Consider the following 25831-nt stretch of genomic DNA (forward strand, 5'->3'; position numbering starts at 1 on the left):
CGTGACAACGAAACATTATCTAAAACATTTGGTCAATATTTTACAAAAGTCACAAAAACGAATCAAATGGCTTCGCCCGGGTTCGAACCGGAGACCTTCAGTGTGTTAGACTGACGTGATAACCAACTACACCACGAACCCTGTTGGTAATGTTTTGCTTTGCAAATTAGTTCTACTTATCAATTCTGGACGAGCAAGACTTAGACTACTGCTATTACTCCCACTCTTTGCTTACATTTCATTACACACCACACAAAGAATTTGGTACGATACAAAAAAGATTGTGTTGTTTCAATACAAACCTCAAGTTTTGATACAAAAACAAGTGCTCCATAGCTACAACAAAACGTAACTGTCTGTCTTATCAATTTGTTAATTGTTATTATACCTTACTGGTCACGAAATCGCTGTTTGTAGCTTCCCATATGACAGTGCCATCACAAGTACAGAGCTTTTTGTAGTTTTCTCCAACTCCTGCACTTCTAGCGATCACTGCGGCGGTCAATCCCGGGCCTGACTTATTATCCTCGGTCTTGTACACCACTACAGCTCGACCAATAAGATCCACAACCTTGAGCTTCTCTTTCTTTCCCGAATAAAAAGCCTCTCCGTTTTTGTCTGCCTCTAGTGTTCCCAGGTCTCCCAAAGCCTGACAGAGAAAAACATTTGACTTTTTTGAGGATTGTGATGATCTTTTCGTGTTTTTAGAGTGAGCTTAACTGACCTCTGTGCCAGTATGATCTTGAAATGGATTGTACAAGTTCCCGGTGCTGGCTGCTCCCTTTGTGAGATCTCCATACTCATTGATAGTCCAGCTGTGGGTTCCGGGAGACAAACCAGTAAAGTTGGCTTCGATTCTTGCAAGTTCCATACTGACCTGAGCAAATCTGACCACCCCGAAAATGTCAGGGCCTTTGAATTCAGCTACTGCAGCTGAGACTAAGAAATCTGCCAAACACATCACCAAGTAAAAGTAACGAATGAGAAAAGATTCATGCATGAAAGACAGGACACATTAATGGAATAGGTAAATACCCCACACCAATACTTCTAATGAATCAGAATAGAACAAAGTAGCGGCAGTGTATCAAAGAGTGATTCAAAGGTCAAAACTTTGTCTCAATGTAGATTTTCTTGTCTTGTTTAATTTATTTGTGTACTACTAACATCTTCATTATTCTGAGAAAAGAGTCATCAATGAAAGACATGACAAGTAATCAAATAGGTAAATACCCCAAACCAATAGTTCTAATGAATCAGAATAGAACAAACTCGCGGCAGTGTATCAAAAAGTGATTCAAAGGTCAAGTCTATATCCCAATGTAAATTCTTGTTTACTCCTAACATGTTCAACGAGGTGAGAACAGATGTCTTCATTATTCTGACAACCAAAAAAAAAAAGAAAAAAAGCAGAAGAAAGATATCTAACCTTGAGGAACACCTTGTCCAATTAACCGAGCTTTTCGACCTGTTTGCTCCAGAGCTTGTGCCATAGCCTTAACAGGGGAAGATCCAAGTATCCTCACAACTTGGTTGGGTAAATCCACCTCCACGTTTTCAATTCCTTTTTTTAAGATCAAATTTCCATGATAAGCACCAGCATAGTAAATCACAAACAAAACAGAAGAAGATACATAAAAGTCCTATATATATTTACTAACCTTCAATGATTTCTAATTTGTTCTTCACGGCATTAACACAACCATCACATTTCATATCAACCATAAACTCAGTCTGCGAACAAAAACATAACAATTAAGACTCAGACAGCATAAGCTCTCAGTAGCTCAATCCAAAACTAGCTTTAGAAACTGATCAGATGATTTGTAATAGGAAAGAGAAAGACTTACAAGGAGCTGAGGCATCATGACTCGATCCTCCTGCAAATCAAACTCAGCTACTTAAAATACTAAAATCATAGAATTAGGAAAGCTAAAAAAAAAAAAAAAATCTAAAATTGGAAAAAGGGTAACTCAAAAGTTTAAAGCTTTGTAACCGAAACCTGAGGGAGATTACGATCAGAAGTGAGAGCAGTCGTCATGGGAGAGCTAACGAAGCTTCGTGAAAGTCCTAAGCCACGTGGAGACGATCGGGAGAGGAATAAGCAATTGAGAGATTGAGATTTGGGGTTGGTAGATGAAGAAGAAGAAGAAGATGAGAAAGCGATCGCGATAGGAATCGCAGACGCGGTGGCTACGACGGCTGAAGTCGTTGCCACTGACCTCAGAATTGATGCCATTTTCTTCCTTCTTCAGCTTTTGCGGCTTTTTATTTATTTCTGACCCTTCACTCCAATTTTCAAATTTATTAAAAAAAAAAAAAAAATTAATCGGTTAATCTAGAACTAACTTTAATAAATAAGCAATTATTGACATAATCATCATATACTATAATCAACTTTTATTAAACGTGATGGTAGGTTGGTATAACAAAATTTGTGAACAAAAAAATCAATGTACAGTAGTAATTGTTGTTATTACAAACAGTTAGTGTTGTTAGTACCTTAAACGCAATAATTTTCAAGGGAGTTTTGTTGATACATAAACTACATAAGCAAATTACATTTTTTTAGCCAAAACCAGGAGGGAGTTCAGGATCTTCTTCTTCATCACTACATGCTTCTCCTTTGTTGTTTACTCCTACAACTCCTCGGATCAGATCTTGCTTTTGTTTACTCGCTGGACTGGTGTTGAGATCAGCTCTTGATTTTGGGACTGGTGTTGAAATCTTATGTTCTGCTTCTCTAGAGGATGATCCGCCTCCTGGGTTAGATAGTGTAGCGTAGACGGCTTGCACTGTTTCTCTGATTTCATTCTTCATCCCGTCTTCTGATCTTATTATACCCGATAACCCATCTGAGAGCTGGCTCAGCATCTTGCTCCTAGAAACAAACAATCCAAATCTTTTTGTTAGTAATATGCTTGTCATAAATAGTTACAACAACAAGAGTCAAGCTGAATAGCCTTGTTAACTAACCCGACTTCTTTGAATATCGCATCAGAGAGTTGCCTGGTATTCATATTTTGAGCACCCGGTCGTTGTAAAGCAGTTGACTCCTTGACAACTGATATCATGTTGTTTCGTAATTCCTCCTGCAATCCAGTTCCCGGTTTTAATAGTCAGAAGTCCGAACACAATGTGTCCAGAAGAGCAACGCTCGAGATGTTTATCTAAAAGTTGCCTCACACTACCTTCTCTGGCTAAGAAGTAAACTTCACTCTTATCTAAAAGTTCTAACCAAGTTGTGGAATTGAAAACGCCTATTCGATGGATTAGTATAAAGACTCCTCAAAGATAGTGAAGAATACATCAACTGCGAGTAACTTGACCAAATCCTGATAAGTAATACTGACAAAACTGCCGGGAGAATCAGCCATAGCTGTGATCTAACAATTATAAGAAAACTATCTCCTCTAGGATCTGATTAGCTAAGAACTACTTGAAGGCATTTTGGAAAACTCTCTCCAAATCATCACTGGTTTGTCGACTTACTTCCACGTCTCTAAAGCAACTTCAGATACGATTGTTCCAAAATCAAAATCAATGACCAAACTTTCCCTATCTTAAACGACTCTTATTTTAAGTAAAGTAACCATATCACCAGCAACATCATTACAAAAACAGTAAAAAAAAAAAAAAAAAACAAAACAGAGTAGCTAACTGAGTTAGGTACCTAAAAACCACTCATGGAGGATTGGGCTCTCTCTCAGTCTATATGAACCAAAAGAGCAAACTTTGCATCGAACTCTCAATTGAATTCGCTAATACTCAAAGTCAAACTAACTAAAGATTCCACGGATAGCTAAAACTGAGGCAAATCGGATTCCAATTTGATGACAGGTCCTAAAGCCATAAACACTAATTAGTATTATTATCCATAGATGCAATGCGAGAAGGGCGGAAAAAAAAAAGAAGAGAAATTAGGGTTTACGTTATCCTTAAGGCGGCGTATGATCTTGAGGCGGAGACGGTCAAAATCGCCGTCGTCCTTGAGCTTCTCTACAACTTCCTCTTTGGTTATCTTCATCGCCATCTCTCTTCTTCCTCTCGATTTCTAATTTTTCCTTTTTAATTTTAAAAGTAATATTTTTAGTTACAATATATATATATTCAGTTACTATATATTTTCACCAAAATAAATATTTTTTTTTGAGTCAAAATATAATTCTAACCGGTTGAATCAACCAATCGCGTTTGAAATAATTAGCTACTTTACAATTTAAATATATATAATTAGCAATTTGTAGTAGGTATACAACAACACTTGTAGTTTTTTTTTTATATACAAAAACCTGTAGTTTTTAATTATGATAGTGTGTGTTTGTGTTAGCACTTGTGTCACCACCGTCGTAATTGCCAACATCCATGTTCATGATTATGATGACCTTTTCCAAAAATTGCATGCCAACATACATGTTCATCATAATTGCCAACATATATACATGTTCATGAATTATGATCATAGTAATGACACACACGCTTACGTAAAATATCAAATGGACCATTATCCCTATGAGATGGAAGTATCAGACGTAACCCTGATCCCAGTATGTAGTCCCTTTATACATTAAAAATCCACCAATTATTGCAAAATAATTTCAAGTGTCCGCGTCATCATTCGCAATCAGACTCTATTTTGCCCCCAATATGAATATTTTGGAATATAAATACCCTTCTTAATCTCCATTACCGTTGAATAAATTTGTGATTAATTAGCGAATTTCTTAATATCAACCACTTACATTTCATATACGTGACTTGAAAGCGATCGTTGATTAGTGATCAGTTTTTCTATATAATGTATTTGAGCTAAAGTAACGGACTGTATACATATTGATGACTCTCATCTCATGTAACTCAATATTCGGTGATATTTTCATGTAACGTAATCTTCATTTATCTCTTTGGTAAACTCTTTTTGCTAATGCATTTGTATAAACTAGAATAGTGTTGGACTTGTAAGACACAACGAAACTCAAAGATAAGAAAACATAGTCGAAATTTGAGATGAGTTTTGAACGAGAAAATTTGTCTAACGAGTAAAACACTTGCAAGGACTTAATTTGAGTAGGTGATTGTTTTCTTCTATTTGCGATTTCACATTTATCCTTAATTTTGACCGATTATGACCAAAATCCATGTCTAAACCAGACCAGTATGCTGCAATAAGTTCCGGTGATTGAAGTAAATGTTTTGATGATTAACCAACAACGATCAGTTTTGCTATGCGCTCATTAGACTTTTGGTATACAGTATAGGGTCGCTGTCCCCAAAAAAAGAGTACGATCGATGTTACGAATCTTTTATTTAGACGCCATGCAATCATGTCACAAAAACTAATAAAACTTATTGAATTTTTTCAGTACAATTTAATTATAATATTCATTTAATATCTTTTTCCTTTTTTGGACAAAATAAAATTTTAACATTTTCGCATGAAATTGACATAATAAACTCTTAAAAAATCAACTGTTTCCTTGATGAAAACAGTAAAGCAGTAATATAAAATAGGAGTCTAGGGACTATATGTTTTCTATGCGGCCTAAGAATTAAATACTGTATTCCGGCATCTTTGGCAAACTAGAAAATGACATTGACTTAATAATGATGTAATTAACCATAAAATAATGATTTAATACGATTAAATAATTTTCATCTTGTTTTTCTTTAAGAGAATTTTCTAGACTTTTTATATAGTAAATATCAAAATTGTAAACTTTGATGTTTCTTGGATTTCTATAGGCCGTAGTTACGAGAAAGTGCTTATTGCATAAAATAGTGTATGTATTGTTAGGAAGGAGTAACTGGTTGAGTATATGTGAAAACTTTAAAATCCATATTTACAGAACATAAGAGACTAGGAGTAGTACATAAGAAATTAATTGAACGTTTTTTTTTTGACAACAGAAATTATTGAAACTATACTCCTCTGTCTCACAAATATTAATGTTTTGACACTTTCACACATATTAAGAAAAATTTTAATTTTTATTTATAAATTAATTTATAATTAGAGAAAGAAAATATAAAACAATAACAATTCAAAAAATTTAAATATTTTCAATGATTACTTGTTGAAGTTTACAAAACATCAATCTTTGTGGGATAAAAAAATATCTCAAAACATCAATCTTTATGAGACAGGGGGAGTATTTGACTCTTTTATTTTTGAATATTTACATTTATTATTAAGTTAAAACTCATTAAAACCCTTTTTACTTTATCAGTTCAGGAACTTACTGGCGGATGAAACAAAAGATATGCAAGATGAAGCACATTTTAAATGTAAGTTTCCTTGCGTAACCATATTAATTAATAGCCACTAAATGTACAGCTTAAATCGTTTAACATGATGCCTTCCCAAATAAATATAATCTTTTATTAGTATCACTCACTCAATCGTATCTTTCGGAGATTTTAACGTTGTTTTTATTTTATTTTTTTTTGTTAAAACGTTGTTTTCTTTTGATATCACAAACTTTTTTTTTTCTTCAAATAAGACTATATATGATCATAAAGGATTTTTTTTCAATAAAAAGGATGATATAAAATGACTAACAGCGCTGCTATGGAAATTCTACACCAACAAACAGCATAGCACCTAAAGTTTCTCTTCTTACCAAAACAAAAAAAAAACTCCCACAACCACCGAAAAAATAAAATACATCATCGTATGGATTTTGCAAATTCTTCATTGTTCTCACTAGATTTTCCTCATGAAAATGATCTTGATTTCTCTAGTTTGGTCACTTCTTCAAGGCTTATATCATTCCAAGAACCTAATCCGATCATTCATTGTGCTGGGATTCAAAAAGATGGAAGACAAAAGGTCTGTGAGACGACCATAACAAGTGAAATCAGGAAAGGCGACGATGAGCCGAAGAACAAGAGAGCTAAACATAAAGACATTGAGAGACAAAGAAGGCAAGAGGCTGCGTATCTTTACAAGAGTCTAAGATATTTATTGCCATCTCAATACATCAAGGTGAGCCATTTTCCTAGTCTTACTTATCTTGTTAATTAGATTTTCCTATACAAACTTTTCTTTAATTTGTTTGAAGTTTAAAGATAATATTGCGTGAATAGGGCAAACGTTCTTCCTCAGATCACGTCGAAGAAGCTGCGAATTACATCAAAGACTTACAGAAGAAGATCAAAGAGATCAGTGAGAAAAGAGACCGAATCAAGAGAACTATTACTCATCGTTCTTCAACAAGCAACTGTTCTGTAAGATCATTAGCATCATCAACATCATCCCCATCGTCAACTTGTTCTTGTGTTGGAGACACACACATGGCTGTTGTGGTTAGCCCCTGTTTGATCGGATTAGAGATCGTAGTAAGTTGTTGTTACAGACACGAATATTTTCTTTCAAGTGTTCTTCAACTTCTGGCTCAAGAGCAATGTCTTAATGTTGTTAGTTGCATCTCAACTAGACAGCCACAAAGATTCATACACACCATTATTTCTGAGGTAATTTATTTATAATATTCTTTCAGTACTGAATTATGAGGAAAGAGGGTGCAACTATTATTATTAGTAAAATATCTATTTTTAAAAAATATATTTAATATTTTAGGGAAATTCTTAAAATTGTGCAGGTGGAGGAAGGAATAGAGGTTTATTTTCCAGAGATTCACGAAAAGATAATGGAGATGGGCAGAAGTTCATATGTATATTTATATTAATTTTTCCTGGATTTTTCGTTTTTTAATATATGTACAATAAAAGGAATTAATAATGTATTGTTAACGAACATAAGATATATTTTTGTTGCATAATTAAACTTATCTTGCCACCTGCCACGTCTTCCTAGAGGTAGTGTATATAGATCATGACTTTTTGTTAATGTGATACTCATCATGACTACAAAGTACCAACATGCATAGTCACGAATTAAATAGAGATTATGTAACTCCAACTTGATGGTTTTCATGTAACGTACCAACATGCATGGTCACGTAATTTAGAGAATGCTAAACCTGTAAGTTAACAGTAAAAATCAATTTGAAGAACATAGCCAGAATTTGAGAGAAGTCTAAAAAGATTTTTTTTTTAAGTTGATTCTAGCTAGAGACGAACAAAAAAATCCGAAAAATCATTTGGAAAACAAATGAACAATGAGAAATCATTGTTTTAATTCGTGATTTCACTGATGTATGTAGATTTTTTCGACCAATTTTTGTCTAAATTCCATCCTTTAACCTGATTTGCTTCCTTGACTAATTAATAACCAGCCATAATCAGTTTTGCTATGAGCTCATTAATTAAAAATTTAATAAATTTGATCTCTGTCCCTGGCCAGAAAAGTATGACTTAATGATGTTCCGAATACTTTAGATTCCCATGCCATCATGACTAAAAGAATAGGGTAGTCGAGTTGTAGCCCCCTGCAAAGTTCCAATTCTTGCTTCACCTCCATGAAACTTTAGATTATGTTTCTACCCACATAAAAAAGTTTGACAATGTATATCCCCACCTAATTTGAATTTCAAGTTCTATCCCCACGTCTTTTAAATCTAAACATTTTTTTGTCTAATCTATCATTTAACCAAATTAAAATTGTAATTTATACTTAAACCAAAAACCCAAAATGTAAACATAAGTCGATACCTTTATAAGTACCAGAGACAAAATCGAGAGAAAAAAATAGGGTTTATATGGTTTCAGCAGTTGAGACATTGATTCAGGGAAGAGGATATCATTTGGTTTAAAGAAGTGCCTCGATTCTCAGGTTACAATGAGGTAAGATATTTAAACTCTAATAGCATGACTGCAGTACATGTTTTGTAATTTTGAGATAAATCCTTTATTTTTTCTCCAATAATAGTGGCGAAGAACATGATTCTGAGAGAGAGTGGCGTCTTAAGATGTTGGAAGATGAAAGTGATCCAAGTGACCCAGGCTTTGTAATTTCTGATGAAGACGACAATGATTCAAGTTCTTCCGATAGCGGATCCGATGAAATCGATGGTCATTCAGAGAGGGCAGATATGAGAAGCAGAAAATGCACTTGCGTTAAGTGGGATATATGTGGGATCCCTTGTGAACATGGATATGCAGTAATATTGACTAAGAAACTTAATTCAGATGACTACGTATCTGATTGGTTTCGTAGTTCACGGTTACGAGAGTTATATGGTGAGAACATCATTCCACTTAGAGGTGCAGGTCATTGGGCCAGAGGTGATGTGTCATTGGTGGGTGAACCTCCTGAGCCACCACAACCTGGACGAAGAAAAAAGAGTAAGAAGCAAAAAAGAATAAAAGGAATCAATGAGTCTCCATCCAAAAAGAAAAACAAGAAGAAGAAGCAGTTCAAGGCAAAAGAAGTTTCCACTCCATCACAGAAGAATAAACGGACAATGCATTGTAAAAACTGTGGACAAGCTGGTCACAATACTCGGTCTTGTGCCAAACGGGCCAAAAGGGTAAGCGCTAGTTATCCATCTTTGAAAAACTGCTATTCATCTCTGTTTTTATAATGATTTGTGTTTATTTCTGTTGATTTCATTTTCAGTGTCATGGTGAAGCTTCTTCCAGTCAATCTACACATGTAGTGTCTCAGGTGGATCAAGCGTAGGAATTTTTTTAGTTAGCAATATATAGTAGTTCTTTGGGTTTTGTCTTTTGTCGTATTTAAAACTCATTCATTTTCATGCTAAAAAAACATTTATAGTACTTTATGAATCTATTACATAATAAACTAGTAAAACAGAGCAAAAAACAAAAGTACGTGATAAGAACAAAAAAAAAAAAGTAGAGCACAAGCTTCTCTTAGCCTTGGTGAAAGCTAGCCAAAAGACCTGCAGATCTCCTAAAGTTCATGGCTTTAATGAGATGATCTAGTTACTCACGGCATGTGGGAAGCTATATCGTTTTGAAAGAAATGTTTGATAAATGAAACTGATTCAAAATCTGGGTAAAATCAAGTTCCAATTTTCGGTTTAATTGTGAATTGAATCTGGTTTAATGACAAATTAGACAGAAAATGTTTAGATTTAAGAGACGTGGGGATATAACTTGAAATACAAATTAGGTGGGGATATACATTGTCAAAATTTTGTTGTGTTGCTAGAAACAAAGGCTAAAGTTCCATGGGAGTGAAGTAAGAATTGGAACTTTACAGGGGACTACAATTCAGACTACCCAAACATTAACTATTTTTGTCCCACTCTTTGATATATAGTATTATTAACCATTTAACTTTTCGCATGAAATTGACATAAATCTTAAAACGTCAACCTTTTCCTTGGTGAAAACATTGAATATAGGTCTATGATTAAGTTTTTGTTGGCCGGCCTAAGAATTAAATAATATTGTTTGCCATTTCTGTAAACTGCTTGATCATACGAATCATTGACAATAAAGGAAATCCTTAGTATATATTAAAAATGACAATAGAGGAGCTTTCAATAGACACGGACACGGACACAATATCTATTAGAGCAAACCCATTGCACATCCTCAAATTAGTGTCTCTAACTTTTTAAAATATTAAAAATAATATTAATCTAAGTTTACATCTTCATCCTATTGTTTTTAGTTTTTATCTTCCCATTAGTCATCCCTAAATATGGGTGTCTTCCAAACTCAACACAAAACTGCACACAAAACTGAACATTGATTTCTTGTTCTATGTTGAGTTTTGTTGAGTCTGTACTATGTTACAACATTAGTACCTTCAGATCATTTATAGCTTCAACTTGATTTTTTCAAACGAAACTAAAGAGACAAAGATGACAATGTAGAACAAAGGGTTACATACAAGTGAAAAGAAAACTGAGGTTCCTTGTCAATTGTCTAGCTCCATAGCTTGAGCAGCTTTAGCTTTAGCAGCTGGAGTCAGTTTCGTTTTCAATTTCTTCTTGCCAACAGAAAACCCACCTGCCTTCTTCTTCCCACTTCCATCAACCTTGACAACAAAATCAACCAGCACACATAAATAATTAACTACAAAATCCAAGACATAGTAAGATGCACATTACAATATAACCATTCCGTAACAACATTTCTAAGTAAGTTCATATTCCAGCATTTCATTCCTAAATCTACATGAAGAATCAATCGGAAATCAACTACTAAACCCGCAACTTGTAAAAAGCTTTGTAACGTTACCTTCTCTGAGAAACAGCGATGGTGGCACCGATAAGCAGAGCTCCAACCACTAAACCCGCAACTTCGTTTGATGTTAAGCTCTGCATCTTCTCTTCTTCCTCCTTCCTTCTGATAAGATTCTACATACTCTAAAATAATCCTTATGAACAGCTGTAAGCAAACCTATCATCATCACCAAATCACAAACGAAAACGCCACATACACATGGAAACAACAAACATCAATGCCAAGAAGATTGTCACAAAGTTAAATACCATGGCCACGGTTATTAGTACGGCCAAGCTTGTAACTGAGATAACCAGCGTCACCAAGTCTCTTCTCATACATATTAACAAGCTCTTCGTTCCCTACCCAAAACTCCTTTAGAACAAAAAAATCAGAAACAGAGCATCAAAAAAAAAAAAAGTTTCCTTTCATAGAGGCAATTCGTCGAACAACCTGTAAACAAATGATGGAAGACCTCTCATATAATAACCAATCAATGATTCTATGATTCCTTCCAAGCCAATACGTTCGATTATCACTTTCACGAAGACTCTGATCCTACATTTCCAACAACACACACATAATCCAAAAATTTACCAAAAAGAAAAAAAAAATCAAAATTGATGAAAAAGAAACAAAACCTTGGGAGAGAGACGTTTATAGATGGGAGCAAGGATATTGAAAGTAGTACAAGAGATACAAGGTTGCTGATGAGATTGCATAGCTTCCTATTTTTGATCGATTCGTGTTTCTGTTGGAATCGAAAGAGAGAGAGAGAAGCAAAGAGATAGAAAAAAAATCAAAAAAAAAAAAAAAATCGTAACCTCTAGATAAGTGACACGTGCGTGTCTGTGGGTATCTAAAATACTCTCCGCAGAGACACAGGTCTCTGAAAATTTCAGATTAAAACTTTATTTTTCAATCACTTAATTATTAAATAAATGAAACACATCCCCAAAGGATGACCAATGGGAGTGCTCTTATATATCGTGTCCGTGTCTTTGTCCGTGTTCTGGTCATTAGCCACTAAATCAATTATACTAGTATATTTCAATATATATAGCATCTTTTAAACATTTGATCAAAAAAAAAAAGCATCTTTTAAACATAGGTTCCTACTTTAATTAATAGCCATTAGCCACTAAATGAACAGCTCAGGTTAAAATCTTTCTAAAATAAATTAAATGTTTTATCTCGTACGGACGTAAATAATTGTCGGAGATTTTTTTTCTTCTTATTATTAATAAGACAACTTCGTCTTGTAATTACATGATAAAAACCATAGCAGAGATTAATTATAAGAAAATCATATATAAATTAAAATTCAGAGAACCCAAATACTCTCTTATCACCAACAAAATTCCCACCACAACTACAAAAGACATCACAATCCTATGGATTTTTCATCTTCTCCATTGTTCACACCTGACTTTGTCTATGAAGACGAATTAGATTTCTCTAGTTTGTTCTCTCCTTCAACACTCCAAGAACCTAATCCACCTATTCCGATTACCCATATTGAAGACATTGGAAAGCAAATAATTTGTGAAACCACAAAAGAGGATCACGAGAGTGAAATGTAGAGAGATTGAGAAACAAAGAAGGCAAGAAGTCGCATTTCTTTTCAAGGATCTAAGACATATATTGCCATCTCAATAAATTAAGGTATATACATTACTTAATTATAATTTATCTTTGGTTTGAAGTTTAAAGATTCTATTGCGTGAATAGGGTAAACGTTGTTCATCAGATCACGTTGAAGAATCAGTGAAATACATCAAAGACTTACAAAAGAAGATCAAAGAGGTGAGCGAGAAAAGAGATAAAATCATGAGGTCTATTACTCATCCATCTTCAACAAGAGAATGTTCTAAAAGATCATTAGCATCATCGTCATCACCTCTATTGTCAGATTGTTATTGTGTTGGAGAGAGACACATCGATGTTGTGGTTAGGGCTTGTTTGAACGGAATAGAAGTCGTAGCGAATTGCTGTGTCAGATACGCTTCTAGTCTTTCAAGTTCTGTCTCAAGAGCAATGCTTTAATGTTGTTAGTTGCATCTCAACTAGACTGCACCAAAGATTCATACACACCATCGTTTCTGAGGTTATTATCTATAATCTGTTCTCTAAATAATGAAATAAGAGGTGGCCAAATCTAAATATTGTATTTTTTTTTTTTTTTTTGCTGAACGATAAATTGTGTAGGTCGAGGAGGGAACAGAGGTTTATTTCTCAGAGCTTCAAGTAAAGATAATCAAGATGGGAACATCATGGTAAGTTTATTTCTTTTACATACATATATGTATGTTCATAATGTACTTCAATAAGGGAATTAATGTTTTGTTTTGTTTGTTTTTCATAATTGGCACTGGTGTTCGGATTGAGTCCGACTTAAACAGGTGATAGCATTTCCCTTGGGTTGAAAATTTTCTACAAGCCCACCTCGACTCAAACTAACGGACCAAAGTCCAAAAGTTGGTCACATGTTTATAGTGGAAGTAGACCTCTAAACCTCGAGCTGCGCTACCAATCTACCACCACCACACGTTGATTCTGTTTTCTTTTCTAAATGTTTATTTCGTTTTTGATGCAGATGCTGTTTGAATTAGTTGAAATAATTAAACAAATCTGTATGAATTGTTTTTTTTTGATTTTTTCCTACACAAAGCTGAATGAACCAAATTTTTTAAGATTAATTCGTTAGATGTGATAATTTATTTCCTCTATTTAGATTAATACGTTAGAGATGTTCATAATGTTTTCATTTCCTCAGGCTCAGTCTAATACTAGTAATAATTAATTTTGACAGCTATTAAACGTAATTAGGAACATAATAATGAAAAAGATACTAATTACTTATGATTATGATATGATGCTCAAGTTCAACCAACGAATCATCTTATATAGTTTGCTTTGCTACAAAAACTATACCATACAGAGTCGTCTCTCTCTCTTGTTCTCTCTTGTTCATCTCAAACATCAATGGCGGGAGCTTCGGATTCTCCGCTCGTACTCCTTCACCGACCACCGTCTCTGGATTTCATGGACGAGATTCTCAGCCGCAACTTCCGAATCCTCAACACTAACAATTCATCGGAGCCACTCCCGATCTTCCTCTCCCGTCACGCCTCCTCAGCTAGAGCTTTCGTCGTCGTCGGCAGATTCTTTGTAACCGCCGAGATCCTCTCTTATCTACCTTCTCTCCAGCTACTCGTCTGTGGAAGCGTCGGCGTCGATCACGTCGACTTGGCTGAGTGCAAGCGCCGCAGGGTCGTTGTAACGAACGCTCGCAACGCGTTCTCGGATGACGTTGCGGATTGCGCCGTCGGGTTGCTTATAAGCGTCCTCCGTCGTATTCCCGCCGGCGATCGGTTTATCCGGTCTGGTGATTGGGAGAAATCTGGAGAATTCCGACTAGGGTCCAAGGTTTGTTCCAGATCAAACCAAACACTCTCAAAGTCTCAGTATTTGGAATTCTGATTCTTTAACAATCGTTCTAATCAATCTAGGGTTAGGATGTAGCTTAGATAAGGGGTAAAGTTGAAAACTTTTGGCTTTAGTGATCTTAAAAAGACATAGCTTTAGATATGTGGAGCTACAGAGTACTCTGTTTTCATATGATCAAAGACAAAGATGAAAACTTTTGTTTGTGGGTGGGTCTTCTAAGAAGACTCTTCTTGGTATATGTGTTAGTAATCTTTGTTGTTTACAGGTTAGTGGCAAGCGAGTTGGGATACTTGGATTTGGGAGCATTGGATCGTTTGTAGCTAAAAGACTTGAAGGCTTTGACTGTGTCATCTCTTATAACTCAAGGAGCGAGAAACCGAGTGTTCCGTACCGGTACTACTCCGACATTCTCTCTTTAGCAGCCAACAACGATGTTCTCGTTCTCTGCTGCTCTTTGACGGAGCAAACGCACCACATTGTGAACAGAGAAGTGATGGAGTCGCTTGGTAAAGATGGGGTTATTATCAATGTGGGACGAGGGAAGTTGATGATGAGAAGGAGATGGTGAAATGTCTGGCCGATGGTGTGATTGGTGGTGCTGGTTTAGATGTGTTTGAGAACGAACCGGCAGTTCCTGAGGAGTTGTTTGGTTTGGAGAATGTTGTCTTGTCTCCACATTCTGGTGTGGCCACGCAAGGGTCTTTGGACAATGTTGCAGAGATCACTCTAGCTAACTTGAAGGCGTTTTTCTCGAACCGGCCTTTGCTTTCGCCGGTTCGGTTGGATTGAGAGAGCGTCCGGTTTAATTTTATTAACCAAATAATTCAAAAGACAAAGCCCAAAGGAAGAGTATTCATGCAACATGCTTTGACTTTGTGTATTTAAAGTTTTCGTTTAAGATATTATCAAAACAAACTTTAAAATATATATGATGCAACAGAACTATTTAAAAAACTAAATGATATATATATATATGTAAGAAGAGAGACGTTGAGACGTGAAGATGAACCAATTCGACCATCCCTTCTATTCCTTAATTGATATATTTTGGAGAGTCGTTGATGTTGTATTGCTTACCTCACGAATTACAAACTGAGTGTCGATATCGTCATATATACGTTTTCGTCTCGAAGACAAAGTAAATTTGTTTATATATAAAAGGTAAATTTCTGAAAGATGAAAGAAGTAAGCGCATGTATATATCACATTGACGTACGGAAAAGAGGTATTTCAATCGGTCTAGGCAATTCATCTCGATAAAATCTAATCACCATATCCATTTTGGACTGCATTGATTTCTTTTGAGTTGAATTGGTGTGTTGTGTTTGGACTATGATACTCTATTGTATAATTTCATCATTTATGTAAATAACTGACAAAGAACAAAAGAAAAGAGAAAAGCGAAAAGCGAATGTTTGCCGTTTAAAGTATCCAAGCATTGATATATCCACAGAAACGCACGTATAAAGCCAGTGTTATCTATTATATATAAAAAAGACCCTGTTATAAAAGTCAGTACAAAATAAAGAAAGACCAAGTTATAGAACCCTGATCAACATTATGAGTCCTCACATGTTTCTGTACTATAATTAGTCCATAATCTAAATGACATCAAAATATTACTTGTCAATTTTTTTTTTTTTTTGGAGTCGTTTATTTTAACCAATTCAAACAAGTTGATTAGTTTTTTTCACTAACAATTTGTTGCCCATTCAGCAGATTATCGTTTTTATAAATCATTTGTAGGTTCTTCTATTCCGGATCTGTTTGCCATTTTTTTTTTAATAACTCATAAGTATCAGATTAGTATTTGTTTGCCATTTCATGTTCTACCTTATAAAGTAAACATATAAGAAGAAAAAAATAACAGTTCTTGAGCAGTATACTATATATATATGATAGATGGGAACTTACAAAATGAAACAGTAAGGTTTCTGAGATGGAGGAGTCTTCTTTACTTCCACCGGTCATCCTCGTTCACCGTCCTCCGGCTCTGGATTTTATCGATGAGCATCTGAGTCGTCACAGCTTCACCGCTCTCTACACCCACACCTCGCTGGAGGACTCACTCCAGGACTTCCTCTCCAGTCATGCTGCCTCCGTCAGAGCCGTTGTCAGCCTCGGTAGGCTTCCCATTCCCGCTGAGTTCATATCGAACCTCCCTTCTCTCGAGATAGTGGTTTGCGCCAGCGTGGGGTTCGACCACGTCGACCTAGACGAATGTAGGCGTCGCGGAGTTGTTATTACGAACGCCGGCGATGCTTATGGGGAAGACGTTGCGGATCTTGCCGTTGGTTTGCTTATAAGCGTCATCCGCCGCATTGCTGCAGTTGATCGATATGTTCGGTCTGGTCAGTGGACGAGACTCTGGGACTATCCACTTGGCTTCAAGGTTTGTTCAAATATTTAATTTGTTTCTAAGTTTCAACCATATAGCTGCAAAGTAACAGTTAAAATGGAAAATCTCCAAACTTCGTTCACCATGTCAAAATTGTATTAAACCTATATAACATGAAAGTCTATTTATGAAAATGTAATTAAAACTTTCTTAAAAAATCATAACAAAAGAAAATAATTAAATACTGTAGAAGTTATAATTTATAAAGAAACTATAGATGATTAAATTAATTATCATAATTGCCTTAATTCTAGGTACGTTGCATTACAGTGAAAGAATCGTTGCATGTTCATTCCTTGTAAATTATATGTGTCAACATGCCGTCGATATGGGATTCACAATAATTAATGTGATATGATTCATTTAGTAAAGGGTTTCGCATACAATACATCTCTTATGGATTGGTGATGCAAGATAGTCAGTTTGAGACTATATTCTTTGATAAAGTTATTAGACTATAAGATACTTCATTTTGATTTGGTTTATAATATATATGTTCTGCTTATATATGTATGGATTTTATAGAAAATTCATTTTCGTTAATTAATTAAAAAGGTTTAAGAAACAAAATTATACAAATTTTCTGCGTTATCACCTTAAACATCTTATAAAGCATATAGATTTATATGTCTTAAAATCAATTAGTAAAACATTTGTTTTCAACATTATTATTATTTCTCTTTTTATTTTTTGGTAATATAGTCCAATTTCTGACAATATGTTTTTCTGATTATGATCTTCCACTGCAGTTAAACAGAAAGAAAGTAGGGATAGTTGGATTGGGGAGCATAGGCTCTCTAGTCGCCAAAAGACTCGAACCCTTTGGCTGCATCATCTCTTACAACTCGCGAAACCCCAAACTAGACGTACCATACGTTTACTACCCCGACATTCTCTCCTTAGCTGCCGACAATGATTTTATCATCCTTTGCTGCTCTCTCACTGATGAAACACACCACATTGTGAACAGAGAAGTGATGGAGACGCTTGGGGAGAATGGGGTTATAATAAACATCGGTCGAGGCGGGCTTATCGATGAGAAGGAGATGGTGAAGTGTCTGGTCAATGGAGTGATCTGGGGAGTGGGGTTGGATGTGTTTGAAAATGAACCGGAAGTGCCTGAAGAACTGTTTGGTCTTGAAAATGTTGTGTTGTCTCCACATGCTGCTGGAATGACGGCAGAATCTTTGAACAATGTCTCAGAGGTTGCTATAGCTAACTTGAAAGCGTTTTTCGCGGACCAGCCTTTGATGTTCACCGTTCAACTCGATTGAGTGAGTGTCCGGTTTCAGCCAAGTGGCTAAGAAAAAAGTTGACTTCAATTACGGTATACGTACAATCATTTGTGTTATCTTATTAATGGTAAGTCAACTCGTTGCCACTAACCATGCTATACACTAACACAAGGATATTTTATTTGATAAGCATTTTGTGTGTGTGTGTGTGTTAAGTGATTAGCATATACTATTTTATTTTAAAAATCTTGTGAACTTATTTCGACTGTGATGTACTTTTTTCTTTCATATAATTTTTCTTTTCGGTTTTCTCCGAATGTTTCACTGAATATACTATATATATATATATATATAGTGGTATTTAATATATATTTGTTCCTAATGTATGATGCAATCAAAATTTGTCTCACATTCATATACATATGGCAGCTCTAAAACGTCGTCTAAAATTGTTGAATTATCAACAGACGGGTGAAAACTTAAAAGGATTGATATAAATTTTAACGTTTTAATCATAACGATTGAAAACTAGATTATTATATACAGTTACATTTTATAGAGTTGAAAGTATTTAAAAGCCAATGAGATAGCGAAATTGAAACTTTTTCTATTTGACCACCCAAAAAAAATGAAAGGTCAATATGTAAACTCATAGCCTCGTAGAGACAAACAGTCTATTAGCAAACAGTACGGACAGCGAGAGGGGGGGGGGGTTATATAAAGTATATAACTAATTATCTATATTTTAATATATATAGTTAATTAACTAAAGGGAAATTTCCAAAAGAAGAAGAATTAGCCACACATATTAATTTAAATAACTTTCCACAATTATATTGTTCGGACATTACAATTGGCTAGAAAAACAGAATGTTTACAATAATAACTTTGGTTAATAAATAAAAAAACAAGTTTTCACATATTAGTTTTTGTTTGAAACTTCTATATATACCCAAAAATTTCAAACTAATTCATGATAACTTGATACATGTATAGAAAGAGTTGGATATATTTGTCAATTTAAACATTCAACATCGACCCACCATAATCGAAATTTTATAACTTAAATTTCCAATACAATCTACCGAAAAAATCATTCAAGTATGCTGACAAAAAAAAATCATTCAAGTATTAAAACATAATAAATGCATATATCTTACACATTTTTTTTTGCCCATTTCTATTTAGTTACGTAAATCGTTGACAAACGACAATACAAAAATGAATGTCTGCTCTTCATTTTAACGTTTTCATTGAAAATACATAGACGCACGTATAGAGATTGGATAGAGTCGGTACACGAACCGCTAATAGAACTTGCTCGCACGTCAACTTGTCCTATATAATAAAACTTTGCTCGCTTAAACAACAATTGACTCGTTTTTCTAAACTTTTATTTAGTATTTTCTATGGCAAAAATTCAATGAAATTAAACAAATTCCAACCAGTACGGACAAAAAGTCTCCAATATAAACGGACAAAAAAGGATAGTGACCCTCACGTAGCCACCACCACTGTCGTTGAAAAATCCCCTCTATATAAGATAGTCTCAAATTCGATTACTTCATCAACAAACAAACCAAACACAAACCCTAATTAAGTAAACCCATCGAACAAAAAAAAAAAAAACTAAAGATGGGTCCAATCACAAGTTCTTGGAGTTTCAACAAATTCTTCGCGATAGTTTTTGTCGTTTTCGCCATCTCCGGAGAGTTCGTCGCTGGATACTATCGACCAGGCCCATGGAAATATGCTCATGCCACTTTCTACGGCGACGAGACCGGTAGTGAAACTATGGGTAGGTTAACAATTTCATTGCACTTAACTTTCTCTTGCATATACCATGCATGAAGATGAAGCCTGTCCACCATTTTTTTTGGATATCTCCTAATAGTTTTATGTATATATGCAGGTGGTGCATGTGGGTACGGAAACCTTTTTAACAGCGGTTACGGTGTGGCCACAGCAGCGCTAAGCACAACGTTGTTCAAAGACGGTTACGGATGCGGCCAATGTTTTCAAATAACGTGTATGAAGTCACCGCATTGTTATTATGGAAACCCATCAACGGTGGTAACAGCCACCAACCTTTGCCCTCCTAATTGGTACCAAGACTCCAACAATGGTGGTTGGTGCAATCCTCCTAGAACCCATTTCGATATGGCTAAACCGGCTTTCATGAAACTCGCTAATTGGAGGGCCGGTATCATCCCAGTTGCATACCGAAGGTATTTATAGTTACGACACTTAGTTAATTAACCTTCGTTATATGTATACTCCAAAACGTTATAACTAATATATGTGATTAATGATGTATATAGAGTGGCATGCCAAAGGAGTGGAGGTATGAGGTTTCAATTCCAAGGCAATGCATATTGGCTTCTCATATTCGTGATGAACGTCGGTGGCGCGGGAGATATCAAGAGCATGGCCGTGAAAGGTAGCCGGACGAATTGGATCAGCATGAGCCACAATTGGGGAGCGTCTTACCAAGCATTTTCGTCTCTCTATGGTCAATCTCTATCTTTCAGGGTCACTTCTTACACCACAGGTCAAACCATCTATGCTTGGAACGTTGCTCCGGCTAACTGGAGCGCCGGTAAGACTTACAAGGCCACCGCCAATTTCCGTTGACGTTGAAAATTACGCTTTTGCTCTTACTAACCCAACGGGGTTTCTCTCTTATTTTTCTTTTCTTTTTCTTATTGTTATTCCCTTTTTTTTTGGGTGGGGTTTTGAGAAGTTCGGTGGCCTTTTGACTTTTGTTGTGAAATTTGTATTGGCCCGGCTTTATGTTATATACATCTGCATGTATATGTATAATGTATCTAATTGTGACATAAATCTTCTTATAAAAAATCGTAAGGAATTGTTGGTCAACACTTTCTTGATCTAGTCATCTAGAGAATTTCGTTATTTGAAAGTTTTATACCAATAACTCGTTTTTCTGTTTTCTTTTTCCCTATTTAACACATAAAGAACGTTGTTTCTTAATATTGGTAATTTCAGTCACCAATCTAATTTAAAGGAATCGTTCTCAAGCCACGTATTGGTTCGAGGTTGTACCAGACAACAATTAAAACCTATGGGGCCAGCTTATGAACATAAATACGATAGGGTGGTGAAATCGGATTGAAAATAAGCTATAGCCTAGAGAGATATACAGATAGTTTTTTCGCTTTTTGATCCGAACTTCACTTCGAAGAACATGCGAAAGTGATTGTAGCTCCGAGGAGTAATAATGAGCTTGATGCGACCAAGTTGAAAGCAGAGTTCCCGGAGTTGATGTGTCTATAAAGGAATCTCTAGTCAAGTTGTTGTCTATAAAGGAACAATCACTTTCGCCTGTTCTTACCTAACAGGAAGATAGAAAAAAAAAAAAAAAAAAAAGAAGAAGATGGAGATCAAAGTCTAAAAATGAAGAAAGGTTGGGGTCTTGAAATCAGAATTTGGAACAGAGGATTTTGAAAACTGAGAAATGGGTGTTAATTATTAAATTTTAGGGTTTGTGAGCTTAAAAATGTTGTGTTTATTTATCCTGAGTTATTGCCTATGATCTCTGCTTGGCTTGTATATATTTGTGTCACTGTGCTCCGTTTTGTACTAATGTTAGTTTTTTTTTTTTTGCAAATTGTCTACTGATGATAAAAACCCTTGTGATTTTAATTACACTGAACTGTACCTCATAATACACGTGTCATTATCATAAATTAAAAATATGAACAAGGAAGAGGGTACTCGAAAATATATTCGTATGCACGTCAAGTTGGTCCAATAATGAGTACCAAATAGAAAATTACTAAGAATAATATGCATTATATCAGTAAAACCATTTATAAGGTCTTGGTATTGATGTCCAAAAAAAAAAAAAGATCTTCAATGGATCTCATTTTAATTTTTAATACAAAGTTTCCACAAACCCTGATCCGATTCAAAACTCTTACTTTTTGGTGAATCTCTCTTTCAAGATCTTCACACCCATATACCTGCATGCGAATATTGTTGACCAAGTCATGGAAAAATCGTTAGCCTTTAGCCAAAAAAACACAAACATCAACATTATATATAGGGACTATGTGATAATTTTACCTGCCAAGCATCATAACGGTGGCTTGAGGGTTTGTCCCGGGACAATAACCAACGGTCGACATATCAATGACTCTGAGTCGGTCGATACCAATAACTTTATAATCCCCATCAACTACTTTACCCACAACACATCCTCCATGGTAATGCCAAATAGTTGTAACTGTATGCTGACAAAATTCCTCAGCTGATGGAGGCAAGGAGGCTCCAGGACCACTTCTCGGCGGCCTTAGATTGACTGGAGTACTCGCCGTGAGGTTAAGCAAATACTCAAACGGCATATCCGCATACTTATACCTTGAAAATGCCTTAGATTGTACGACTCTCTCTATAGTTTGGATCCCTCGAATACAACGTTTAAGGTCGTCCGGATGTTGGAAATAGTTGAAAGTTACAACCGGATTATCTTTCGGATTTCGGGTCTTGAGTTCTAAATGACCCGTTGATAGTGGGCCCATTACTTTCTCTAAAAGGAAACCTCCTTGAAAAGGTTGGGCTGATGATAAGTTGGTCATTGAATTTGACTCTAGTAGTGTTGCCCTTGGTGAAAACATTGCGTAGTAGTCTCTAGTAGATGATCCACTAGAACCACCGCCACCTCCGCCAAAATTCTCACCACCGGCGGCTTCCACATATGTTCCTTCGCCGGTAATCCCGACAACCTCGATGAGTGAGACCTCGACCGGGACCGGAGAGGGGATGAACACGGCGTTCATAGGGTTATCGTGCATGCCTTGGCCCACTTGAGGCTGGTCCATCACCACCGTGATATTTTGAGCCTGTAGTTGAGCTGATGGACCAACACCACTTAGCATCAGAAGTTGTGGGCTCCCTAGGGTTCCCGCCGATAGGATGATCTCGTTCAATGCGCCTTCCTTTAGGTAAGCTCGGTGGGCCTGACCGGTCTGGTCTCGGTACACAACTCCGTTAGCTATTGGCTTGGTGGTACCTTAAACGTGAATAATTGGAAATTGATAGTTAGTTAATCATATGATATAATGGTAACAGAATTATGAATTAGAATAAAGTGATAAGCAAGACTTGATTTATGAACAAAAGTAATGGACTAAGAGAATTTACATGAAATATATAGTGAAAAAGAAAGAAAGACATTGATTTTGCACAAATGTCAATCAAACCGCATCAATTTATTAAGAAAAAAAGTTAGGATGACTTATAAACTTAAATCCATGAAAATGCATTTAGTAGTATAATATATCCAACTTCTAACATTGTATATATTTATTTATTCGGTGATTTTATACTAGAAATGTTACATTAAGTACCTCGAGTTCGAAACAAGATCCGGTGGACAGTAGCATGCAAAAGAACGGTAATACCCTTGGGATCGGCGTACTCTAACAAATCGGCGGCGGTGTGTCTATGGCCATTGTGGTCAAAAATAGTACCGCCAAATTTGGTGCCATTGATGTGATCATAAGTGAAACCATTGTTAGGGACAATCCCAGCCTCCAATAAGCCGTCTCTCACGGCGGTTTGCCACGGCCCCATCGGAGGCTGAAAGGCCACTTTAGCTTCTACCCACTGGTACGACTCGTTCGCTAGCGCTCCGTCCCAACCCATGTTCCTAACAACATTTCAATTCGTATTAATTATATTATAACGTCGACGGACCAAAGGCAACAACAATAATAACTAGTAATTTTCTAACAAAAAAACAAAAAAAAGGAAAAATCAATAACTACAATCATAAATACTATGTTAAATGATATCATCTGTTGTCCTACATATATTAATGTATGCCCATGTGGATTGATCAAATATTTATTTCCATGATGGAAACTTTTTATATATAGGAAAGTCGAAAAACTCGGATACTTTTTTGTTATTCAAAGCACTCGAACTATGATTTTAAATTTGAGTGTGAATCCTTCAAATGAGTTGGTACGGACGATAATTTTATATTTTTACTTTGAATCGCAAACTAAAAACGCCATTTTTTCAAGAATAATTTAAACTAGACTGTAGATATTCTAACCTATGGTGCAGTGAAAACGGTCGCAAGATATTATGCATTATTTACTTATAACTTATAGTACTTATAGATAAAGTAGACGAAAAGACTTCTGCATTAAAAAATTCATCATATGTGAAATGTATATTTGTAAATATACGCATGCACGCGTATTAGTATTTCAGATGCACTAACCTAACGTATTTGGTGCCGGCACGTGTGTAGAAGCCGGCGTTGAGAGCGCTTCCGCCACCGAGAACTCGAGCACGTGCGTTAATGACGCCGTCCTCCGATACAAAACGCTGAGATGGTGAGGCCTCAGACAAGTCAGAGAGAGCGGCTCCGAACGACGAGAGCCTCGTGATATTGGGGTTGTCGTACGGTGCGCCACCGCGTTCGAGCAGCAAAACGCTAGCGTTTTGAGACAGCGTTGCGGCTAGAGGGCACCCGGCGGTCCCACCACCGATGATAATGTAGTCGTAGTACGACGTCTTCGGACTTCCTGTGGCGTCCCGCATGAAGGAGTAGTTTGGAGCTGCGACCAAAAAAGGTAAAGCTGTAACACAGTACTATAATATGAATACACAGATACATAAGAAATCTATTTGTAGTATATATGAATATGATTACCTTTCTCAGAAGAACAAATTGGAGAATGGATGAAAAGTGAGAGAGCAACAAACAATCTCCATGACCAAAATCTATCCAACATTATTACAAAATTGAAGTTAAACAAAATCTAGAGTATAATTTTCTCACTTTGTATGTGTATGATAATATATGGGACTCGTGTTTTTTTCTAATAAAGGTTTGTGACAAGCTATGGTTGAAATTAATGGTTTCGACCTTTCCACTATTTATATAGCTAGAGGCAATTAAGAAGAGTCCATCTAATTCTGAGGAAATGCAACATCAAGATTCTATGTTTATTTTCATGGACACGTGTCGCATTGAGAAGCAGATAAAAGACCCTCAAAATATGAATAAATAAATGTCATTTAAAGAAAATGCAAATTAGATGCGGCTGGGAGTATCATGAGAGAAAAAAGAAAACTAAATGGACCGATAAAACTTATAGGGAATACAATATAGAAATGGGTACACTCAACCTGTCTCTCTTTGACACATGAATAAAGAAATCCGAAAATGGAAATAAAATTAAATACTATATGATTATATTTTAGTGGCCAACGTCCATCAATATTATGTTAAAGACCAACGTCCATTAATAGACAGTTGGTTACAGTTAAAATGCACCAACTCTTTCTCTTTGTCATTTGATCGTAATAACTAAATAACTAACTAAGCCGAATATGTAGGTGGAAATAATGGACAACAATAGTTTCTCTAATGATTTAAGTATGATAATAGAATGTTATAATCCATACATGATAGATACAAAAAAAAAAAAAAAAAAAAAAAAAAAAAAAAAAAAACAATTTTCGAACTTAACTACATATTCAAATTCTTAGGTAGTAGAACCCGAAACTGATTTAGGTTTAACAATATCCTAGATGAGAAAAATTTATTGAAATATGTTGACGAAATAAATATGATTGCTTGATCAGCGTGTGTTATTAAACC

The 25831-nt window shown here is 35.6% G+C and overlaps 7 protein-coding genes, 1 non-coding gene and 2 pseudogenes across 14 annotated transcripts; 5 read left to right on the forward strand and 5 right to left on the reverse strand.

The window, feature by feature from the left end:
• Positions 1 to 67: 67 nt before the first annotated feature.
• Positions 68 to 141, reverse strand: TRNAV-AAC (transfer RNA valine (anticodon AAC)). The gene has a single exon. It is a non-coding gene; the product is annotated as a tRNA-Val (tRNA).
• Positions 142 to 214: 73 nt separating this feature from the next.
• On the reverse strand, positions 215 to 2443 carry LOC104771430 (copper chaperone for superoxide dismutase, chloroplastic/cytosolic). The gene is made up of 6 exons (XM_087508421.1): positions 2003 to 2443; positions 1851 to 1880; positions 1662 to 1734; positions 1430 to 1564; positions 725 to 948; positions 215 to 649 (listed from the first exon to the last, which is right to left on the reverse strand). Exons 1-6 carry the CDS (start codon positions 2237 to 2239, stop codon positions 383 to 385), a joined length of 966 nt encoding a protein of 321 aa, XP_087364547.1. The 5' UTR covers positions 2240 to 2443; the 3' UTR covers positions 215 to 382.
• On the reverse strand, positions 2435 to 4344 carry LOC104771445 (uncharacterized). Its single transcript, XM_087508422.1, has 3 exons — positions 3932 to 4344; positions 2977 to 3092; positions 2435 to 2881 (listed from the first exon to the last, which is right to left on the reverse strand). The coding sequence occupies exons 1-3, from the start codon at positions 4031 to 4033 to the stop codon at positions 2569 to 2571; spliced, it is 531 nt and encodes a 176-aa protein (XP_087364548.1). The 5' UTR covers positions 4034 to 4344; the 3' UTR covers positions 2435 to 2568.
• A 2211-nt stretch (positions 4345 to 6555) lies between these two features.
• LOC104771452 (transcription factor bHLH55-like) lies at positions 6556 to 7796 on the forward strand. Its single transcript, XM_010495981.3, has 3 exons — positions 6556 to 6985; positions 7087 to 7473; positions 7602 to 7796. The coding sequence occupies exons 1-3, from the start codon at positions 6674 to 6676 to the stop codon at positions 7686 to 7688; spliced, it is 786 nt and encodes a 261-aa protein (XP_010494283.1). The 5' UTR covers positions 6556 to 6673; the 3' UTR covers positions 7689 to 7796.
• A 2809-nt stretch (positions 7797 to 10605) lies between these two features.
• On the reverse strand, positions 10606 to 12131 carry LOC104771463 (putative calcium-binding protein At1g02270). Of its 4 annotated transcripts, none has more exons than XR_015595185.1 (5): positions 11745 to 12131; positions 11557 to 11661; positions 11373 to 11478; positions 11119 to 11268; positions 10606 to 10915 (listed from the first exon to the last, which is right to left on the reverse strand). XR_015595185.1 is itself a non-coding variant. In XM_010495993.3 (5 exons), exons 1-5 carry the CDS (start codon positions 11823 to 11825, stop codon positions 10796 to 10798), a joined length of 531 nt encoding a protein of 176 aa, XP_010494295.2. In that variant the 5' UTR covers positions 11826 to 12130; the 3' UTR covers positions 10606 to 10795. The 4 variants fall into 4 exon arrangements, 2 of the variants coding, with proteins under 2 accessions (XP_010494295.2, XP_087364549.1); XR_015595184.1 differs by having other exon boundaries at positions 11119 to 11280; positions 11745 to 12130; XM_010495993.3 differs by having other exon boundaries at positions 11119 to 11237; positions 11745 to 12130.
• Positions 12132 to 12393: 262 nt separating this feature from the next.
• On the forward strand, positions 12394 to 13643 carry LOC104771471 (transcription factor bHLH55-like; annotated as a pseudogene). The gene is made up of 4 exons (XR_015588955.1): positions 12394 to 12768; positions 12835 to 13210; positions 13312 to 13379; positions 13506 to 13643. The product of XR_015588955.1 is annotated as a transcription factor bHLH55-like (transcript).
• Positions 13644 to 14009: 366 nt separating this feature from the next.
• LOC104771481 (glyoxylate/hydroxypyruvate reductase HPR3-like) lies at positions 14010 to 15478 on the forward strand (annotated as a pseudogene). The gene is made up of 2 exons (XR_015588952.1): positions 14010 to 14532; positions 14819 to 15478. The product of XR_015588952.1 is annotated as a glyoxylate/hydroxypyruvate reductase HPR3-like (transcript).
• An 844-nt stretch (positions 15479 to 16322) lies between these two features.
• On the forward strand, positions 16323 to 18497 carry LOC104771490 (glyoxylate/hydroxypyruvate reductase HPR3-like). The gene is made up of 2 exons (XM_010496022.2): positions 16323 to 16945; positions 17701 to 18497. The coding sequence occupies exons 1-2, from the start codon at positions 16493 to 16495 to the stop codon at positions 18223 to 18225; spliced, it is 978 nt and encodes a 325-aa protein (XP_010494324.2). The 5' UTR covers positions 16323 to 16492; the 3' UTR covers positions 18226 to 18497.
• A 1255-nt stretch (positions 18498 to 19752) lies between these two features.
• On the forward strand, positions 19753 to 21066 carry LOC104771499 (expansin-A7). Its single transcript, XM_010496031.2, has 3 exons — positions 19753 to 19984; positions 20099 to 20414; positions 20508 to 21066. The coding sequence occupies exons 1-3, from the start codon at positions 19822 to 19824 to the stop codon at positions 20818 to 20820; spliced, it is 792 nt and encodes a 263-aa protein (XP_010494333.1). The 5' UTR covers positions 19753 to 19821; the 3' UTR covers positions 20821 to 21066.
• Positions 21067 to 21982: 916 nt separating this feature from the next.
• Positions 21983 to 25124, reverse strand: LOC104771511 (protein HOTHEAD-like). 2 transcript variants are annotated; one of them, XM_010496040.2, is made up of 5 exons: positions 24878 to 25124; positions 24443 to 24782; positions 23559 to 23860; positions 22276 to 23221; positions 21983 to 22172 (listed from the first exon to the last, which is right to left on the reverse strand). In XM_010496040.2, exons 1-5 carry the CDS (start codon positions 24957 to 24959, stop codon positions 22127 to 22129), a joined length of 1716 nt encoding a protein of 571 aa, XP_010494342.2. In that variant the 5' UTR covers positions 24960 to 25124; the 3' UTR covers positions 21983 to 22126. The 2 variants fall into 2 exon arrangements, with proteins under 2 accessions (XP_010494342.2, XP_087355523.1); XM_087499397.1 differs by having other exon boundaries at positions 24443 to 24803; positions 24878 to 25075.
• Positions 25125 to 25831: the final 707 nt, after the last annotated feature.

This window comes from Camelina sativa, chromosome 3, assembly GCF_030686135.1.
Source record: "Camelina sativa cultivar CO46 ecotype springtype chromosome 3, ASM3068613v1".
Taxonomy (NCBI): domain Eukaryota; kingdom Viridiplantae; phylum Streptophyta; class Magnoliopsida; order Brassicales; family Brassicaceae; genus Camelina; species Camelina sativa.

Bases quoted from the DNA above. Each gene is read 5' to 3' on its own strand.
- LOC104771430 (XM_087508421.1), bottom strand. From the start codon at position 2,239: ATGGCATCAATTCTGAGGTCAGTGGCAACGACTTCAGCCGTCGTAGCC. The intron at 1,881-2,002 runs GTTTCGGTTACA...TTTGATTTGCAG, and splicing joins CTGATCGTAATCTCCCTCAG to GAGGATCGAGTCATGATGCC. The intron at 949-1,429 runs GTTAGATATCTT...TGTGTTTGGCAG, and splicing joins TGGACAAGGTGTTCCTCAAG to ATTTCTTAGTCTCAGCTGCA.
- LOC104771445 (XM_087508422.1), bottom strand. From the start codon at position 4,033: ATGGCGATGAAGATAACCAAAGAGGAAGTTGTAGAGAAGCTCAAGGAC. The intron at 3,093-3,931 runs GTAAACCCTAAT...ACTGGATTGCAG, and splicing joins TACGCCGCCTTAAGGATAAC to GAGGAATTACGAAACAACAT. The intron at 2,882-2,976 runs GTTAGTTAACAA...GTTTGTTTCTAG, and splicing joins GCGATATTCAAAGAAGTCGG to GAGCAAGATGCTGAGCCAGC.
- LOC104771452 (XM_010495981.3), top strand. From the start codon at position 6,674: ATGGATTTTGCAAATTCTTCATTGTTCTCACTAGATTTTCCTCATGAA. The intron at 6,986-7,086 runs GTGAGCCATTTT...TTGCGTGAATAG, and splicing joins TGCCATCTCAATACATCAAG to GGCAAACGTTCTTCCTCAGA. The intron at 7,474-7,601 runs GTAATTTATTTA...AAAATTGTGCAG, and splicing joins TACACACCATTATTTCTGAG to GTGGAGGAAGGAATAGAGGT.
- LOC104771463 (XM_087508423.1), bottom strand. From the start codon at position 11,825: ATGCAATCTCATCAGCAACCTTGTATCTCTTGTACTACTTTCAATATC. The intron at 11,662-11,744 runs GTTTTGTTTCTT...TTGGAAATGTAG, and splicing joins ATAAACGTCTCTCTCCCAAG to GATCAGAGTCTTCGTGAAAG. The intron at 11,247-11,372 runs GTATTTAACTTT...GGATTATTTTAG, and splicing joins TACTAATAACCGTGGCCATG to AGTATGTAGAATCTTATCAG.
- LOC104771490 (XM_010496022.2), top strand. From the start codon at position 16,493: ATGGAGGAGTCTTCTTTACTTCCACCGGTCATCCTCGTTCACCGTCCT. The intron at 16,946-17,700 runs GTTTGTTCAAAT...CTTCCACTGCAG, and splicing joins ACTATCCACTTGGCTTCAAG to TTAAACAGAAAGAAAGTAGG.
- LOC104771499 (XM_010496031.2), top strand. From the start codon at position 19,822: ATGGGTCCAATCACAAGTTCTTGGAGTTTCAACAAATTCTTCGCGATA. The intron at 19,985-20,098 runs GTAGGTTAACAA...GTATATATGCAG, and splicing joins GACCGGTAGTGAAACTATGG to GTGGTGCATGTGGGTACGGA. The intron at 20,415-20,507 runs GTATTTATAGTT...TGATGTATATAG, and splicing joins ATCCCAGTTGCATACCGAAG to AGTGGCATGCCAAAGGAGTG.
- LOC104771511 (XM_087499397.1), bottom strand. From the start codon at position 24,959: ATGTTGGATAGATTTTGGTCATGGAGATTGTTTGTTGCTCTCTCACTT. The intron at 24,804-24,877 runs GTAATCATATTC...ACTGTGTTACAG, and splicing joins AATTTGTTCTTCTGAGAAAG to CTTTACCTTTTTTGGTCGCA. The intron at 23,861-24,442 runs GTTAGTGCATCT...AAATGTTGTTAG, and splicing joins GCCGGCACCAAATACGTTAG to GAACATGGGTTGGGACGGAG.